The sequence below is a fragment of the Sycon ciliatum genome, chromosome 1 (assembly GCF_964019385.1).
Source record: "Sycon ciliatum chromosome 1, ocSycCili1.1, whole genome shotgun sequence".
In the NCBI taxonomy this organism is placed as follows: Eukaryota; Metazoa; Porifera; class Calcarea; order Leucosolenida; family Sycettidae; genus Sycon; species Sycon ciliatum.
In genome coordinates, this window is record NC_088643.1 from 60,299,607 (window position 1) to 60,317,957 (window position 18,351).

An 18,351-nucleotide genomic window follows, 5' to 3' on the forward strand; every position below is an offset into this window, starting at 1 on the left:
CACCAAAGAACTGCTTCTTTCCACAGTGGCAATCATCACAACACCTCTCTCGCATTCACATGCCTTTCCGTTCTGCTTTATCCCATGCATGTACAAAGTACTACATGTATGTAGGTCAAGGCCAGCTAGCACTTGAACAGCCGCACCGTGACCAATTAATATCACGCACACACCTAGCAACTTCAGTTTCATCTTAAAAACATATCACTTTACGTTACACCATCTGCTTCTACGGTAATCAATCTCCTACTGGCATGTTGCATACACACATGGCTTGATCCACTTCATTCTAATCTCGCCTCACAAATCCCGGGGGCCACAGCTTACATGACCAATAAGTTCCAAGCAGCCTGCCAAACTGCACACATCACAAATAGTCATCAAGCTGACTTCAACCAAACTAGACTAGTAGTCAAAGTTTTCCTCGGCATCAGTATTACATAAACTGATTGAAATGAAGAAAGGGATCTGAACCTCAAAAGGAAGCTTGCTAAAAACATGTCCTCAAGGCCGGTTTTGCAAGACTCCATCACTAAACCAGAAGATGCAGTTCTGAGAAAATTAGTTTAGCACACACACAGAACTTCATATGAAACTTTTACTTCGAAGTACTTCTCTCCCTGTCTTTCATGATTATATTTGCATTTAGACAATGGGTGAGCTGTCAAAAATTGCAAAGCTGACCTTTTGTTTCAAGTCGTCAATGCCGGATTGGGGAAAAAATTTCAATAAGCAATACCCACGCCTCGGCTGGACCTCATTGGCTACTGCGCAAAGCTAAGTTACCAGCGACTGCTCTACCACTTATATCGTAACCAACCGCCCTCTTTCTTTTTCGCAATTTACATGAGCCCTGCTCAGTGAGCAAGGGCTAAAGAAATTCTTTTGAAGACTCCTTCAATGTCCACCTCCACGGAAATCTTTAGTAAAAGGCGAAAGATTTATACGTGGTTGAAGGTAAACCAGAGTATGACCTATCCAAGCTCCCGGGCAAGCCTTTTCTTACTTGCTGCACGTTAGGGGATGTAGTTACGATATAGATTTGACATCAGATATATCCCATTTGACTACACAAACGGCTGTCATCATTTTCTCTCTCAAATGTGTACGTCAGCTTTTGAAAATAACCAAGTACAGCAAGCACTGTATTAATTTTGGCGGCCACGTCCCTTCCAGCCAATAGTGTTTCCATGGAAACATTCAATTTTACATTTATTTTGTGTTACTGGTAGTGGTAACTTTGAGGGCCTTGGAAATGCTTTTTTTAAGGTTTTTTTGCAGCGTGCTCACTGTTGACCTGCTCGTTCATCACAGTATCTTTGATTTTGCTGATAGGAAATGACGTATTCGCCAACTCAGCGCCTTTGGGCATGTTGTTAGATTGACAGCTTGAAACAAGGTGGAGGACACTGTGTTCGGAAACAGTGACCTTACTACAACCTTCCGCGGTTGGCAGAGCCCCGGCCCCTTCGGACCATTTGAACCATATGGGTGTTAAACCCAGTTCTGACCCTCATTATGCTAGGGGGGTTTTAGACTTCTCCTTACGTCCGTCGTGTATTCTTTGATCGTTCCTGGATGTCGTTCTGGTAGTCATGTAGCTCACTTAAACCTGAATTGCTTTTTTTAATCTTCTTTTCTTCCAACTTCTTCTCGCGACAATGTCATGGTGGTGGCAGTAACTGTTGACAGCTGACGAGCTGAGAGAAGGACGCAATGGGCAGAAGTTGGAAGAAAAGAAGATTACGAAATGCAATTCAGGTTTTTAAAGTAGCTACATGACTACCAGGACGACATCCAGGAGCGATCAAAGAATACACGACGGATGTAAGGAGAAGTCTAAACCCCCCTAGCATAATGAGGGTCAGAATCGGGTTCAACACCCATATGGTTCAAATGGTCCGAAGGGACCGGGGCTCTGCCAACCGCGAAAGGTTGTAGTAAGGTCACTGTTTCCGAACACAGTGTCCTCCACCTTGTTTCATGCTGTCAATCTAGCAATATGTGTGAACTATAACAAGGTTTATCTAATACTAGTTTTGAACTAGTATTGGGTTTATAATCGTGACCATGTACAATCATGTACTGAGTCACTAATCATGTAGCTATCGAATACATGACAATAATTGACATAACTCGTAAGTCATTTTCGTGCAGGACTCCAGAAGCCCATGCTCATGCCACTCTGGCTGCATTCTTGGCCTGCGATGGGCTGTCTTGTAGAATGATTATTTTGCAGAGTTTGCGCTGCATCAGCCCATATTTGAATGAAGGCTAGCCTACATACAGCGCTGGCAACTGAAATCCGACCCCCTTGGCGGCGCGGCGCCCCGCCAAGGGGGTCGGATTTCAGTTCCCAGCACTGTAGAAACGTGGCTTTGAGATACCGGTATGGGCTCCAGAAGAAAACCTTTTACAGACCGTCTGTCTATCGATCAATACCATGATTACTGCATACCTGCCAAGTATCTAGATTTTTTCGGGATTACCCCGCAATTTTGGATGAACTCCCGCGATCCCGAAATTTCTGTCGATTATCCCGAAATTCACTGTGCAAGAAACAAGCTTGATATTGTACTTTATTGATTATTGATTCCGGACCGCCATAGCCTGCAGTACCAGTGGATCTACTAGTGCTCCTTCCATGAGCAGTCTCTGAAAAACCTCCGTTTTTGAGTCTTGAACATGTGTAAGTGTGATCCGATGATCACCATCAATCACAGTTTTCTGTTATCGAAATGTTGGTGCCATCAAACGTTGAAAAAGGATTTTTTTGGTAAAAATATGACATATCCCGAAAAACCAAGGCAAATCCCACGATTTTGCCATGGCGATCCAGAAAAAGCACTCTCAGTACTCTGTACTTGGCAGATATGTTCCTGTTACTTGCGGATGATGACTGATGCCGCAGTGAAGGGCTGCGCAAGACAAAACTACCATCTTTCTTACCTGCACGGGCAATCCCATGGCAAATACTATTACTAGTACAGATTCATGACCATGATGACCACCAGTCACTGAGCATGAGTCGGGAGCGCTGCATGCAGTAGGCTGGCGAGACTTGCACTTGCAGCCACGGGTAGAATCCACAGACTTAGCGACGACGCTTCGGCTGCCACAACACGCACAGCTGGTTCAGCCCCGCACCCAGCTTCATACAACCGAGTCCGTGCAGAAGAAGATTTCAGACTTTGAACTGGAGCGCCACCATGTACCAGGTCACTACACTGTCTGTACTCAGAGAGTCAGACTGAGTCAGAGACACCACACTCCACAGCCCAGGATCTACGAGCCCCGCACCTCTGTATCGTGGCTGCGGCAGCTGGACGAAAAGCTGAGTGAGCTCCAGGATATTATCTCAAGCATCTCAGTCAGTTCGTGCCTCAACGCCAGCGAGGAAGCATCGCGAGCGGCTGTTGCCAGACTAGGAGTGCGTTCAGCCATCCGCTAGTTGTGTCAGCATACTCTGGCAGCGTGGCACAGTTCATTTAGCCGCCTCAAAGATCTGTTTCGTGTCCCTGCGAAAAGCGGAGTTGTTTCGAAGACTGAAGTATTCCTTCCCCGCCGTCTCATCAACCACTAACTGTGTGTGCGGGATCTCGGATCTAGTCCACTACTCGGCTCTCTGCTGCGCGACAGCCACTGAGGATTTGCGGTCCGTGACTCGCCTGACGATCGAACGCGCTCTTACCAAATTCTCTCCCCGCCACACCTAGTGAAAGTGGATCCGAGCTTTCCCAGGTAACGCGGGGCAAGAGAGCAAGCACGTTGTCCTCTGTTTCAATGAAATCATAGAGGTCACACGCGGGAGATTCTGCAGCATAGTTTCAGAAAACAAGCAGCGGCCGCGTAAATACCCTCATCAGCGCATCAGCAGGTATGCCGTTGGTGAAACGCACGGTCGAGCCTTACTTCGCCAGTCGTTGCAAGGTCCCGGACAGGGCCGATAATGAACTGCAATGTATCTTGTCGCATACCCTGGCCAACGTTATTCGCCAGCTGAGCAGCCTGTCGAAGCATGGAGAGAACTTGTTCGGCGAGCTCATCGCCGAGGCCAACTCGTGCCTGGAACGGACCAGTGCGCTACAGACGCGAGTGCAGAAACTGAAGGTGGACGTTACTCAGCTGGACCCTGTTGGCGAGGAAGGTAAGGCAGACTCTCTACTCCATACGACGACGACATGCACTGGTATTGCCCATCCGATAGCTGCTACTACTGCTGTACTAGTCTTAGTTGGTCGCTCGGGTCTCGGAGTCTGTCGTTCCGTAGCAAACACTTATTAACTGTACGGTTGGCGCCCCCTCCCCCAGTTGCTGGCTGATAAATCAGCCGTCTCGATTATCAGGAGTTTCTCTTCTCCAGGGTGAATATGAAGCCTGCATGTGCCTATTAGATAAACATTGTTTTGTTGAAAACATATTGTTGGTTGACAGCATGTTACAAGGTGGAGGATCACTGTGTTCGGAACACAGTGCCCCTAGTATAATGAGGAACCATGTACCAGGACTAACACCCATAATTATGGGTTCAAAAGGTCGCAAGACGGGGGCTCTGCCAACCGTGGATGGTTGTATGGGGCACTGTGTTTCGAACACGGTGGTCCTCCGCCTTGTAACATGCTGTTAACCAACAACATGCATGTACCTCCAACGCAGGATGGGGGTACTATCAATGAGACTTTTGCTTGATGCTGTGCTTAGATTAACGTGGTGAAAGCAGAACGTTACATGCTAAGCTCCCACTCGACTTGCTTAAATGCCGTGGTTAGTAGGACATTGGTCGGTTTCCAGCAAAGCAGAAAGTTACGCGCTATGTTTCCATCAGTGCTGTGCTTGGTAAAATCATTGGCCGGTGTCCAATGGCGAACGCAGAAAGTTAAGCGCTGAATTCCCGCTAGGAACCTGGAAGTCCATCTGGCCTTCCGCGTATCTGGCTGGGGGGGGGGGGGGGGGGCATGATGTAAGGAGGCAAAGGTAACAACAAGGGTGATGAGATCATACGTGACCATGAGTATCATACGGTCATTATGGTCAAGGGACATCTCCAAGAAGCAAGATAATTATGTCCAACACCTCCTATAGATCATGGCCCTACTCTGGCCTGGCCAATGATAGTGCCTAGCGGGAAGTAGTTGGCTCACGCTATATATACTTAGTACCCATAAATAGTTCCGCTGATTTATATCAGATGCGGTTGAGTTTGTGCCGACTGTGATCTGAGTCATGATTGTTGGAGGTCCGCCGTCGATCAATCTGTGCCTCTTGTGTTTCTATGGCCTGTGTCCCGTGGCTGTACACTGTGTACCATGGGGAAATTGTCATCCCCTCGTGTGTGTGTGTGTGTGTGTGTGTGTGTGTGTGTGTGTGTGTGTGTGTGTGAGTGTGTGTGTGTGTTTCTCATGCGATCATGTCAAGTTCTGTGTGTGTGTGTGTGCCACTGTGTATGTGTGTATGCACATGTGTGTCTGTAATTGTGTGTGTGTGTGTGTGTGTGTGTGTGTGTGTGTGTGTGTGTGTGTGTGTGTGTGTGTGTGTGTGTGTGTATGCACATGTGTGTCTGTAATTGTGTGTGTGTGTGTGTGTGTGTGTGTGTGTGTGTGTGTGTGTGTGTGTGTGTGTGCATGTGTGTCTGCACAGTGAACCTCAGTGACATGTCCATGTACAAGACGTTTCGCAGTCATCATGTCACCGACCAGCAGGTGCTGTCGCGTGACTCGCTGCCCGAAGCACTGGTCGAGGTCTACAACAAGTGTGCCAAGCCGCCGAACCTGGCCGCGTTCGACCAGTTCCGAGAGGATGGCAAAGCCAGTCTGAAATTCTACACCGACCCGGGATACTTCTTCGAGCTATGGTCGGAAGACATGAACAAGAAGGCCGAGGAGAGGAAAAAGAAGAAGAAGGTGAGTTTCCAGCTTTCGTGCACCATTGTACATATCAAGGTGCCATTGCAGTAAACAACCGGTGTAAACGGGAATGCCACACTGCATGTATCAAAAATAGCATTTTATGTAAATGCACCCGTGCAAGACTGCACAGCCGGGGCAGCCTGGCTGGGCACAGGAAAGGAATCTTGGGCGGTACAGTCAGCACCTGTAGATGCCTCATTCCGGCTGTCTGTGGAACCTGGGGTCCGGAAAGTTGAAATTTGCAACAAAGCTGTAGCATTAGTGAATTCAAGTGGGCACCTGGAGAGCAAAGTTGTATGGTCAGTGCCATAGTGTAGTGGTCGTAGCATGACTGAAACCATGCAGTAAATAATAGCTAACCTTCAACCTTCCAAGTTATTCACTTACTACTCTAGTATTCAAACGGGGGAAGGAGGGGGGGGGGGGGGACTGATCCCCACAGTGCTCATATAACCTACTCGTGACTGCCGTTAGATTACGAATGCATGGTCCCCCGGTTCAATGCTATGGCGTTGACTGAAGCTAGCCCGAAGCTCATTCTATGCTTGTTGCTCTGTGTGACTGTATGGCTTTGCAGAAAGTTCGCCGGCAGCAAGGCAAAACAGCTGTCCCTGTGAAAGTAGCGGCCCTGAAGAAGAAGACGGTGGGAGGTGGCAAAGGGAAGGAGTTTGATGACGTGGCACAGCGCCACAGCACCCATGGCAAGACAACCCAACCAAGTGGTCCGCCTCCCACTCAGGCGCCACCTACTGGTCCACCACCTAGCATTATTCCTCAAGGAGCACCGCCGCCACCGCCTGTAGGACAGCCACCGCCACCGCCGAGTACCGCACCACCACCTCCACCACCGGGTCAAGCTCCTCAGACCGAGCATGCCGTTGCCCAGCCCGGCTACACGCAGCCGCCGCCGCCTGGTCAGGGCATGCCGCCACCGCCGGCGATGGCTCAGATGCCGAATGAGTCGCTGCCACCGCCCGCCAGCCTGCCCGGCATGCCCTCTGAGCTGGGAGCACCGCCGGCAACGCCGCCACCGCCGCCGGCAATGATGCAGCAGCCTCCGCCGCCGCCCAACGCCGGTGTACCTCCTCCCCCGACCGGTGTGCCCCCACCGCCCGGAGCACCACCGCCACCTGCAGCACCACCGCCACCACCCAGCATGGCGCCACCGCCCCCGGGGGCACCACCACCGCCGTTGTTAACAGGTCAGAGCGGCGGACAAGCCGGCGGTGGCGTACTCAACCTACCCTCCATCAGTAGCTTGAAGCCGGTGACGCAAGTGGAGAAGCAAGTTGACTCGAGAGATGATTTGCTGAGCTCCATCCGCATGGGCAAGGCACTGAAGAAAGTCGACAAAGAGGAGAAGAAGCCCGCAGCCGGCGGAGCACATCAGGACGTCGCAGCCATTCTTGCGCGCCGTATTGCCGTTGAGCAGAGCGACTCGGAGGGTGAGGAAGACGACGACGACGAGGACTGGGGCGAGGATAATGACGACGACGATTGGAGTTAGAGCAGTCGGCGTGATGCCGCGGACACGGACCGCCTGCAACTGCCCAGAGAAGCTGCTAGTGTGCATGGTGCAGTGGTGCTTTGCTCTACTACATGTCACGTTCTCGGTCTGCAAAGACAGTCCACAGTTGACTTGCTCAGATCGGAGAGGAATGGCTACATTAAGCGCATTGGCGGCCTGGTCTCTAATGCTGAATAGGTCTGACACCGTGACTGCGTCCGCATCACAATGTCTCAATCTGATGATGAGAATTTGAGCTAAACCATCACTGAAGGTTGCCGAAACTGATGAAGTGCCAACAACAGAATCAACAAATCATATATCCCAAGAGCATGTCATGTCATCGAGGAATTACTAATTTTAGCCACTAAATGCAAGGACTTTAAAAATTACCGGGTTTTCAATGAATTAGTTTTCAGACATTGACTTTTGGTTAGTTCATTTAAAACTTGTGCAGCGCATACAGAAGCACACAGCACTGCACCACCAATAATGCACTACAATAAGTACCGTTACAGTTACAGTTACGAAAACATGTATAAACCGTGAGCAAGAGTCCATTATTATGGACTCTTGCCGTGAGTTATAAACTATAAAACATTGAAATTTTAAAACTTCTGCGGCATCTGAGTGATCGGAGTATAGTTTGCTCAATGAAATCCGAGAATCAATCATGGGTTGACTTTGGTTGGTTTGAGCCTGGCGCTGAGGGAGATCAGGTCGTTTCATTGAGCATGCAACTGTACGTCCGCGGCACTCGCTATATTAAACCTTCATGATGACCGAAACAAAATACCTGCGCCGTGAGATTTGGCTTTATGCAGCATAGAGTTGATGGACCCTTGCTCGTAACTAGTGGAGTACAAGAGCATGTCACTGGCTTATCCGGCGTTCAGTCATCTGGCATGCCGGTAATATCCGGCAGCGTGCTTGGACTGCTCAAGTTTTCCAGTGTGTTCCATGCAAAGTACCCGGAACATTGCCTTATTATTATACTTATAGAGTGGCTTCATATATTATTGATGTGCAAACACGAGACTGCATGCATGTGTCGGATACGAAAAGAATGCCATGTAATGGCACATGAACACGGATATGTGCGAGCATGCATAACTTGGCTTGTTGCTACATGTACATGTATGTGGATTGATTTGACAATCATCAGTCATGCTACGTAGTACGGATGTAATCATTCCCTGTCTGAGTTCATGTCTTGTGACCATGGCCCATGGGGGAGGGGGGCCGGGGCGAGGAGTGGGGGGTGGACGACTCCTCGAACGGTCCATGTACTGTAGTACATACTAGTATTATGTGGATTATCAACAGTGGCTTTACTTACGGTCTCAATACGGTACTACTACTATTGTAGACTTCAGTACGAGCATTGGCGGGACAGCGCCACACCTATTTTTGTCGTTTACGACTACGGTATCCCGTACAATCGCAGCACACACGTTGCGGAAGAGTTGTGCCAAGAGTACGGATCGCGGAAGGTTCCGATATCGGTGAACCGAGCGATACGCGATTACCCACTCGCACCCGGTCGGTGCATCGGTCCACCGGTACATCCGTATATATGCATGCAAGTCGCTGATTTCAGGTTCGAACTGCTGATACGATACGTCGATACGTGCACCGAGCTAGCTGCGTACCATCAGGATCGGTTCGCTTGAATCGCTTCAGCCAGTTCACATGGTTCAGGTAGGCCCCCAAAAAACAGGAGAAGGGCAAGGGCGACACTGCAGTATCTTGAACACTTCCGATCATATCTGGGAGTACTCCCCGATTTTGAGTTCACTGCACTGCCGGTGTGTACTTGGATGCAGGAAGAAGGGAACACTGATTTTACCATTGCAGCGAGATGTCAACCGACAATTCTGAGGTGTGTACATTGACCATCATGTCCTGACTTGGTTTCGACAAGCTGGTGGCAGCGGTAACAGCTCGGCGGAAGAGGATCTGCAGAGCTACCAGGGCTGTGCATTTTCGTTGTGTTAGGCACTGGCCGGAAGGAGCTAGCTGGCGTCGAATGAGACGTGACACTGTTTGGAGGCGATGCCACAGTATCAGTGATGGCATGGCGCTGTTGTGCGGTTTCTAGAACTAGTGAAAGGGTTGCTCAAGACGAACATTCAAAAGAGATCGACAAGCGTCTGCAGCTGGAAAAGGCGAAGCAAAAGGGCCTGGTCAAGGTTCTACTCCTTGGAGCTGGCGAGTCTGGCAAGAGCACCTTTCTGAAGCAGATGCGAATTATCCATGGTCAGGGATTTGAAGAACAAGAGTTTCTTGAGTATCGCACTATTATTTTCGATAACATAATCAGCTCCGCTCAAAAGCTTGTTCGTGCCCGGAAAGCCCTCAATATCCCCTGGAACGAAGCCGTGAATGAAGCGCATGGTAATTTAATTGAAGCTGCCGGTCCGGTGGATACTCCTGAAGAATTTGTGCAGTATTACGCTGCGCTGGACGCAGTGTGGGGTGACGATGGTATACAGAGAACTTACGAGCGGAGGAGCGAGTTTCACTTGGTAAGTGTCTGGTGCGACTGAGCAGCCCTGCTTCAGACCTGAACAAGTAATAGTTCAACTCATGATGTGCAGCGTATGGCATTGTATGATGTGTACTGTTGGCATGCTGCCCCTGACTCCCCCCCCCCCCCCCCCCCCATGAGAGTTAGCTGTACTGAGACTACAGTCATGTACATGATTCTACAGTCCTGCTCAATGAAATCCAGCCGTAGACCTGCGAATACTGGGTTGCGAAATGCTGCACGGCGCACACTTGAGTGACGCGACTGGATTTCATAGAGCAGCACTGTACAGTAGCATGCAGTACATTTTTGAACACAACAACAAACGGACACCCAATGTGCAGCGCTCTGCTGCCGATGGTGGTAACTTTCAAGCTCTAACAATGGACACGTTCAATCGCACATTCTGGACCGAGATTTTAAAGCTCTTAATTACATGTACCAGGAGTGGATTGAGCCCATGTAAGCGACCAACTGGCATTTGAATTTGTCCTGAATTCGTGACTCCTAAGTGCAACTTTTGTTGCATTCTGTCAGAATGATAACATACACCATTTGCTACCCCCTCATCAGAATGTATGCTGTTCGGAGTTACAGATACGTGTGAGCTGCAGCAAGGGGGAGGGGTGTCTCTGAGCAAGACTAATAATGACAGTTTGCACTGGCTGCATTGTACACTTGCGGGGAGACCGGTGTATGCATCACTACCGGATCGTGTTCGATGAACGCTGTATCTCGGCCTCCTCCAATCAAGAGTCATTTGATTCAGCTCACAGAAGACTACAGTTTCAGAATGTTTCATCCTTGTCCTTGCTTCCATAAGGACAAAGTGGTGCTTTCAGTGAAATTTCGAAATGTCCGCACAAATCCTTACCTACAATGGTACAATCATCCAATTTCGGAGGACGTAGACGAGTTTGATAGGGAATGTGGGAGAAAGGGAGTTCCCTCAGCGTCCTCAGACTAACACGATTCGATTTAGCGCCCACAAGGCTACAAGTAGTGAAATTGGACTTTAGGTTGAAGAACCATGAGCCCTTTGTCGCAGACAGTGGAGAAGAGTCAGTTCTGGCAGTAGCGTTCCAGTGATTCAGCAGCCTTGCATCTTTCAGAATTGAACAACAGTGGCCTCGAACTTTGTGCTTTCCTGGCCAGACTCGCTGAATCATAATATTAATGTAATCGTTGGCATACTGCTAATCCTCAATATTCGTGTGTGTGTGTTTTCACTTCCTGGGGTCTGGTGATCCCATATGCAATCGTGGGTCTTTGGGGGGGGGGGGGGGGGGGGAGGGAGGGAGTCGAACGGTTCAATCTTAGGAGACCTTCTGATTGGGTCCTCCTTCTCTCTCCACACACCTTTCTTCCTGGCATAGTGCATGCACATTGTCTGTTAGTCGGTCTTTTTATCTGTAGATGCACAAGGTTGTGTGTGGGTGTGATTGTGTGTGTGGGTGTGCATGCATGCATACATGCACATGTAGGTGTGTGTCTGTGTGCATGTAGAATGATGACCTTGCTGTGAGAACGTACGTGTGCTCGCTGAAACATGATCAGTAATCCGTGTTGCTTTCTGTGGCTGTGTGGATTGCGTGTGTTGCCTGTGTATGTCCTTTCCATTGTCTGAAGGGTGACTCCACTAACTACTTCTTTAACAACCTGTCCTCAATTGCAACATTGGTGAGTATTGAAATTCATTCTGTGGCTAATCCACGACCATAAGTTCTATTAAAGTTTGTTTTAGAAAAAGAAATAGAAGACTGTCTTCTATTTCTTTTGCTTCTGCTCGTCTTTCATGCCATCTTGTCTGTACAGCATTGACTTACTGGCTAGTTAAGCAGTGCTCAGCATGCATTCCATTCGTACATGCTTTTTGTACAGGACTACCTGCCGTGCAAGCAGGACATCCTGTGTTCCCGCAAGTCAACACGCGGAGTCCAGGAGTACAGCATTCACATTAAGAAGGTCCCATTCACGTTTGTCGACGTTGGCGGTCAGCGTGCACAACGGACGAAATGGTTCCAATGTTTCCAAGAGGTAAGTGCAAGTCGCTGCGGGATATCCACAGCCATGATCCACACGTGCTGGCAATGTAAGCTAAGGCTGCGAGAATGTCAATACCAGCTGGATGAGTTGCAGTGCATAATCGGTAAATTTGCACCAGCCATTCTCACTCAACACTTGAAAGCTGGAGAGACAGAGAGAGGGGGGGGGGGGGTAGAGAAAGAACTTTTTATGTTTTTTAGAGATGCAGATGCAGTCAGTCAGTGTTTCACAACTTTTCAGTACATCATATGCTTCGGTGTTGCTGTGACTTCTTCCCTTGCTCTACAGGTTACGAGCATTCTATTCATGGTGGCATCGAATGGTTTCGACCAAGTACTCGTTGAGGACAGGCTTACTAACCGCTTGGTGGAGAGTTTAAACATCTTCCACACCATCGCCAATGAGCGCTGTTTTGCTTCAGCCTCCATTGTACTGTTTCTCAACAAGGCTGATATGCTTGCTGAGAAGGTGAGTTTGCACTTGTTCTCTTTCTCTCTCTCTCTCTTCCCTCTCTCTTTTTCACTCTCTCACATTCTCTCTCTCGCTCGCTCGCTCACACTCTCCATCTCACTCACTCTCTCTCTCTCTCTCTCTCTCTCTCTCTCTCTCTCTCTCTCTCTCTCTCGCTCGCTCACACTCTCCATCTCACTCTCTCTCTCTCTCTCGCTCACTCTCCATCTCACTCACTCTCTCTCTCACTCTCTCTCACTCTCTCTCTCTCTCTCCCCCCCCCCCTTGTAAAGTAGTTCTGCGCACATGTAACAGTGGCGACTCCGGATTTTTATTGTTTTCCAACACGGAATGTTAACGAATTCTGGCTGTCAAACCCGGCCAGCGACTGCACTTACTGAAAATACGCCGTTAACAGTTTTTCCAGATAACGAATTATTTTAGAGTGAGCGGACAGGAGGACAATTCCCGGAACAGCGGAATGCCGCTGCTCATGATATTGACTTTTTGCCGTGGATACAGCCAGCAGGTTTGTACATGGGGATTTCGTGCGGTTGCTTTTCAGTTTTTACAAGCTTTGCCTGCTGGCGGTGTGCATTGTTCGTTGCCCAGATCAAGTACCGGGACATCCGCCAGTACTTCCCGTCGTTCCCGGCGCAGATGAATCCGCACAACTTGGAGCACGTGCAGGACTATCTGATACACCTTTTCGACAGTCAGCGTATCGACAAGACCAAGCTGCTCTATCATCATTTTACAACGGCTACAGACACAGACAAGATCAGGATCATTTTCGAGGCAGTTCGCAATACCATACTGGAGAACAACCTCAAGGATTTGGTCCTGTTCTAGAGTTTTCTCTTTTTCTTTTTTTTTACCAGTATCATACATCAATACCTTAAAAGGTTTTATAAACAGGCTTGTTTGCAGGGCTGTTTTCATAACGTCTTCCTGAGATCCTAGACTCCTCCATGCTCCAATTGCACTCACACACACGCACACACTGCATTGCATGCGCTTCATCCTCAACAATTCCGCATTTACATTACACTTCATTACATTACATCATTACATTATTACAATTACCGTTAGAATTATTTGATCCGATCGAAACTGGCTTATTCCTCTTTCTCTCTTTCTCTGCCTTTCCTTGGTGCGAACATACCTCTGCTTTGTTTGCGTTGCCTTGGTCTTCTTCCTGCTGCTGCTCTTCTGCCGCTCAGTGTTCTGTGTGTGTGTGTGTGCATGTGTGTGTGTGTATGTGGGCATGTGTGTCTGTATGCTTTGCAAGAAGTTAGTATGTCGTGCTCTCTCCATGTTCTCCTATCCACTTCTCTTTTTTTAACTCGCTGTACTTTTGCTTTTTCTGCGACCTTAGTTGGTGCACTATTTTAATTCCACCCTAGATTGTGCCATCAGTCTCTTCTCCCCATACGACGTCCTTTATTCCCCTTTTTTTCTTCATCCTGTCATCCCCGTCTCTTGCCCAGTCTCTTGTCCACTCTGCAACTGCTTGTTTCGAGGTCTGTGGTTGGACTGCACCAAGCTGTCTTTCTGTGTCAACTGATCTTCTACCTGACGGCTTCAAAATGCAACTTACTGGCTTGTGTTTCACGTCGAGATGTGTTCTGTAGAGGGGCACCTGTCTAGGTGCTACAAAGCTGGGGAGTCACGGGTGCCCATCGCATGGGGTATAGGATCGCAAAATGCAGCCCTTTCTGGCAGGGAGCAGCTTTGTAGTCGGGTTTGTATGACGCCCTACCCTGGTCACTGTGTTATCCAAGCCAGGGAGATGTAATATCCTGAAGTAACAGTTAGTTGTAAAATACGACTCCCTGGACTGGTTTCCATGAGCATGACTGTAACCTGGTCACTAGTATGTATTGAGCCATACACACAGTCGGAAGGTAGGGTGTTGAGGGCCGCTGTGAAAGGTTTTGAAATCTACAAATAATTAATTGGAACCGGCTGGGGAAGGCCAAACTTGAGTTAGCCTTAGGAGGATACCTGTATACAGACATGACTTGGCACCTGCACCCTTGAGCAAACCGGAACACTGCCACTACTGGTTATGTACTCTTGATATTTAGAGTGCTATTTCAAAATTTCCTTGCGATTGTCATCAATCGGCTGCTATGCGCTATGCACGTCTGCACCCTACCCGTGCAGAGTTCTGTGGCAATTCAGCAAATCATTCTGCTGGTACATTCGGCGGCAATTCTGTATAGAAAAGGAGCCTGAAACAAAGAATCTCTGCTTTTTTTTTAGTCCCTATAAATATAATTATGTACCTTCCACATACGGTTTCTCTGCTGCAAACACCACTTTGAGTTTGAGGCATGTCTACTGACTCCATTCCTTGCTGTTTTTTAAATATTTTTTTAACCTTTATATGATGGGGAGAAAAAGTAATGTGTAAATGGCTGGTATGGAGTTTTCAAATCCTAACAAAGCATGGATTTCAAAATTAAAATTGAAATGCTAGGCCAAAACATGAACAATCCAAAAAGATACAGTTGACCTTGAAAGCCAGGAGCAAGTTGCATGTTGGTTTGGCTGCATGTGGAATACATAACAAGTCTCCAGAAAAAAGCAGTTTCTCGTCCTCTGCAATTGTAATAATAGCAGAGAAGGACGAGAAACTGCTTTTATGCAGTTCGTCTTGGTGTTGTATGGTCATTCAACAAACTTCGTTATAATCACGCATGCTCAGCTGCTGGGTACAGTAGGAGAAGATCTACTTTCAAGCTCATGACGTAATGTAGCCAAGACAACATCGGTAGCGTGAGAGCAAACATGCTAACCAGGGCTCATGTGAAGCCTATCAGGTAGATCTACACGCAGTACCAGCTGCTGCAGCGCCACCTCTAGCACCAGCACATCCAGCAGCAGCAGCAGCGGTGGCAGCAGCACCCAGTATCACCAGCAACACTATCCAGGCAGGCAAATGAACCGATTTGCATGGTTCTGTGCTCTGTGCTCTCGGTATCAGCAAAAGCAATGGTGGCGTGGTTCAGTTACACAGACTCACTATGAGTGAAGCAGTACTAGAACAAGACTGGGCTAGCTCAACATGAAAAAAAAGAAACCTACTGTAGATACGAATAAGGCAATATCAAGAGTCCATAAAAAAATGTTTATGGACTCTTGGCAATATCCATTTCATTCCCTCAAACAAAAAATATAACTATCAGCATGTTAATAATAGTTAGGGGGGGGAGGGGGGCATTCCTTATTGGTCCGTTGATGAGTCAATCCAGCAGTCCAGCAGGGCAATACAATGTCATGTGTGTGTGTGTGTGTACTGGTACATGTCCAGCACTAGGTGTATGCAGTGTGGATGGTGGAAACATAATGTGGATGGTGCCAATGAAAGTTTATGAAACATGCCACTCAACATCGGGAGTAAAATAACGCACTGCACAAACTTGCAAATAGAAGTCAGTGGTGGAAGTCGGGAAACTGCGCCGAAGCAACAGCAAAGCAAGGCTGCCTCGCAATACCAACTCCGATTGTCACGGTCGGAAGATGGTGAGTGAAAAACCGAGCAACGCCGAAGAGCTAAGCTGGCACAGTACTGCACTGTCATGCGTGTCTGCAACTACCAGGGCGTCGTGAAAATACTATTTACGACTCCCTGCCGCAAGCCGATGTTCGCCAGGAAGCACATACGTGCTATGTTTTCACAGGCAATTCTGTGCAGTTGTCTGTTCATGGCAAGAGCAAAGCCAGCAACCAGCAGTTTGAAGTGGAGCACTGGCGGAGTGGGGAGAGCTGATACGCGCTAAGTTAAGCTACATGTAAGTATGCCAGGATAGTGAGCAGCGGAAAGAGGAGCTCCGTGAGACCAGGCGAGTTGCGATTGCATCAGTTCCCATCAGCCATACCTTATGCTGGTTAACCTGGACGTCACCAAGTGACACACGTGAAAAGAGAGCACCAGATTGGGGCGAGTAAAAACTGGTCAGTCAGCTCAAGACATCATGGACGGATGGTAAAGACGTGAGATAGGCAAGAAGTTCTCTTTCACCGACTGAGCACTGGTCCATTTGAGTAGGTAGGAGGCGGCGCCAGCCTTGTCATTCGTACCTAGAAACACGCACGCATCAACATAAACACGCACGCGCACACACACGCGCGCACACATGCGCACACACACACACACACACACGTACACACACACCAGGAACATCACAAGGAATGCCGTTCAGTACAACAGTGTTACACATTACAATGTAGGGAGAACAGGCTACAGACATGGACCAGACCAGGCTGGAATATCTACTGCACTAGTATCCCCAAGCCTCGCCCAACATATCTAGAAGGCCACACTTGTACACAGACCGGATCCATCAAGATGAAGTGTGTACAAAATGGGTACAAGCTTACGGGACAAAATAATTGGTGTTGCACTGCTTTCAGATCTGCAAAGCACCCATTTCGTCCAGAAATATGAGTGAGGATGACATCGCATTACATAATGCGTACTGTCAAAAATCATGAACGAACAAAGCCAGGGACATTGCAGGGAAGGCCTAGTCCCTGTCACTGTGTCAGCGCCTCCCCCACCCCACACACATACACTACACCACAAAATACGACTACACACGACTTCAACAATCCAAGATTTCTCGGCGATTCCACTCTTCTCTCTGAACCCACCGGAAGCACGGGCTCCACCGAACGGCTGCTGTCCAACCACTGATCCTGTGCTCTTGTCGTTGATGTAGAAGTTGCCGGCAGCCTGTCTCAGTCCACGACTAGCCTCTTCAACCGCATTGCTGTGTGTAACAGAAAAGACAAAGTACACCAAAATAGACCGTTGGACATGACTCTCCGGTTGAATACTGGCTTGCTACTACTTTGAAATAGTTTTTAATACAGTCATGTGTTTCTTATTCCACAGGCGTTAATGCCATGCATCGGTGGATGAGTGCAGGTCTGGTTTAAACATATTGTGGATCTCAGCTCAGCTGCAACTAATGCCAACCAACGCCTTTCAACCCACCAGACCAACACACCAGTGAAAGAACCTGCACCCGCTAGCATGAAAACACAGCGGGGACCATAGGCGAGGAGATTGGCCGCCTTATCCTAGGAATGAAAAGTCTCTCCTCAAGCTCGGGAAGAATTTGAGTAAAAGTGAAGCCATTGCAGAAACAGAATCGGGATCATAAGTAGCAGCAGCAGAAACAAAACAAAAAAACTTGCGCAGTAGACCTACCGATCGCGGGCAAATACAGCACCAGTCAAGCCATACGCTGATGTCGTGTTCACCTGTACAGCAGCCACAAGTTTAAAAATATCAAGACATGCATGCACACACACACACACACACACACACACACACACACACACAGGGCAAGATCACAAAGTGCAACTTCTTCACCATGATAAAGGGCTGTGTTGTGCAAATCTGATACCCAATGAAAGGGAGACACGATTTTGTCCAGGGTAGTAAAGACGCTAGATTCCCTCTCCCCGTGCACAAAACACACACACACACGTGCGCACACACACACACACTCCCACACACACGCACGCACACACATGAAGCAGAACAGCATAATTATATGTATCTGTGGAGAAGGAGAAACAAAACGCACTCCTGACAAGACTGAGTGTATGCAACGTACCATGTTGAGCGTCTCTGCCCAAGACATCTTGGCGTCATCGTACACATAGAGTGTGAGAATGGGGCCGAAGAACTCCTTGGTCATGTACTCGTGGGTGGGATTGGATGTCTGGATGATGGTGGGCTCAATAATTAAACCATCGCCAGCACTGTACAGGCACAAGTACAGCAGCAGGAACGGACACACAAAACACAACACAATAGCACATGCATGTGGTCACTGGCTGGCACTGTGAATCTGGACAGCTTGACGAATGCAAAGTAAAAAATCCATGCT

The 18,351-nt window shown here is 48.4% G+C and overlaps 3 protein-coding genes, 1 non-coding gene and 1 pseudogene across 4 annotated transcripts in view; 2 read left to right on the forward strand and 3 right to left on the reverse strand.

Moving 5' to 3' along the window:
- Positions 1 to 626: 626 nt before the first annotated feature.
- Positions 627 to 779, reverse strand: LOC135807220 (U4 spliceosomal RNA; annotated as a pseudogene).
- A 71-nt stretch (positions 780 to 850) lies between these two features.
- On the reverse strand, positions 851 to 971 carry LOC135807227 (U5 spliceosomal RNA). Its single transcript, XR_010551518.1, has one exon. It is a non-coding gene; the product is annotated as a U5 spliceosomal RNA (small nuclear RNA).
- A 2,222-nt stretch (positions 972 to 3,193) lies between these two features.
- Positions 3,194 to 7,839, forward strand: LOC135804684 (actin-binding protein WASF2-like). The gene is made up of 3 exons (XM_065318608.1): positions 3,194 to 4,147; positions 5,638 to 5,900; positions 6,484 to 7,839. The coding sequence occupies exons 1-3, from the start codon at positions 3,880 to 3,882 to the stop codon at positions 7,411 to 7,413; spliced, it is 1,461 nt and encodes a 486-aa protein (XP_065174680.1). The 5' UTR covers positions 3,194 to 3,879; the 3' UTR covers positions 7,414 to 7,839.
- A 1,345-nt stretch (positions 7,840 to 9,184) lies between these two features.
- On the forward strand, positions 9,185 to 14,038 carry LOC135804685 (guanine nucleotide-binding protein subunit alpha-12-like). Its single transcript, XM_065318609.1, has 5 exons — positions 9,185 to 9,941; positions 11,573 to 11,623; positions 11,825 to 11,980; positions 12,278 to 12,457; positions 13,052 to 14,038. The coding sequence occupies exons 1-5, from the start codon at positions 9,486 to 9,488 to the stop codon at positions 13,289 to 13,291; spliced, it is 1,083 nt and encodes a 360-aa protein (XP_065174681.1). The 5' UTR covers positions 9,185 to 9,485; the 3' UTR covers positions 13,292 to 14,038.
- Positions 14,039 to 15,160: 1,122 nt separating this feature from the next.
- The window catches only part of LOC135804686 (delta-1-pyrroline-5-carboxylate dehydrogenase, mitochondrial-like), a 16,983-nt gene continuing 13,792 nt past the window's right edge, over positions 15,161 to 18,351 (reverse strand). Inside the window, exons 19-22 of the mRNA XM_065318610.1 lie at positions 18,076 to 18,223; positions 17,664 to 17,716; positions 17,102 to 17,220; positions 15,161 to 16,528 (exon numbers count right to left, since the gene is read on the reverse strand). Coding sequence (XP_065174682.1) covers positions 16,413 to 16,528; positions 17,102 to 17,220; positions 17,664 to 17,716; positions 18,076 to 18,223 — 436 coding nt within the window. The 3' untranslated portion in view covers positions 15,161 to 16,412. The remainder of the gene's footprint in view (positions 16,529 to 17,101; positions 17,221 to 17,663; positions 17,717 to 18,075; positions 18,224 to 18,351) is intronic.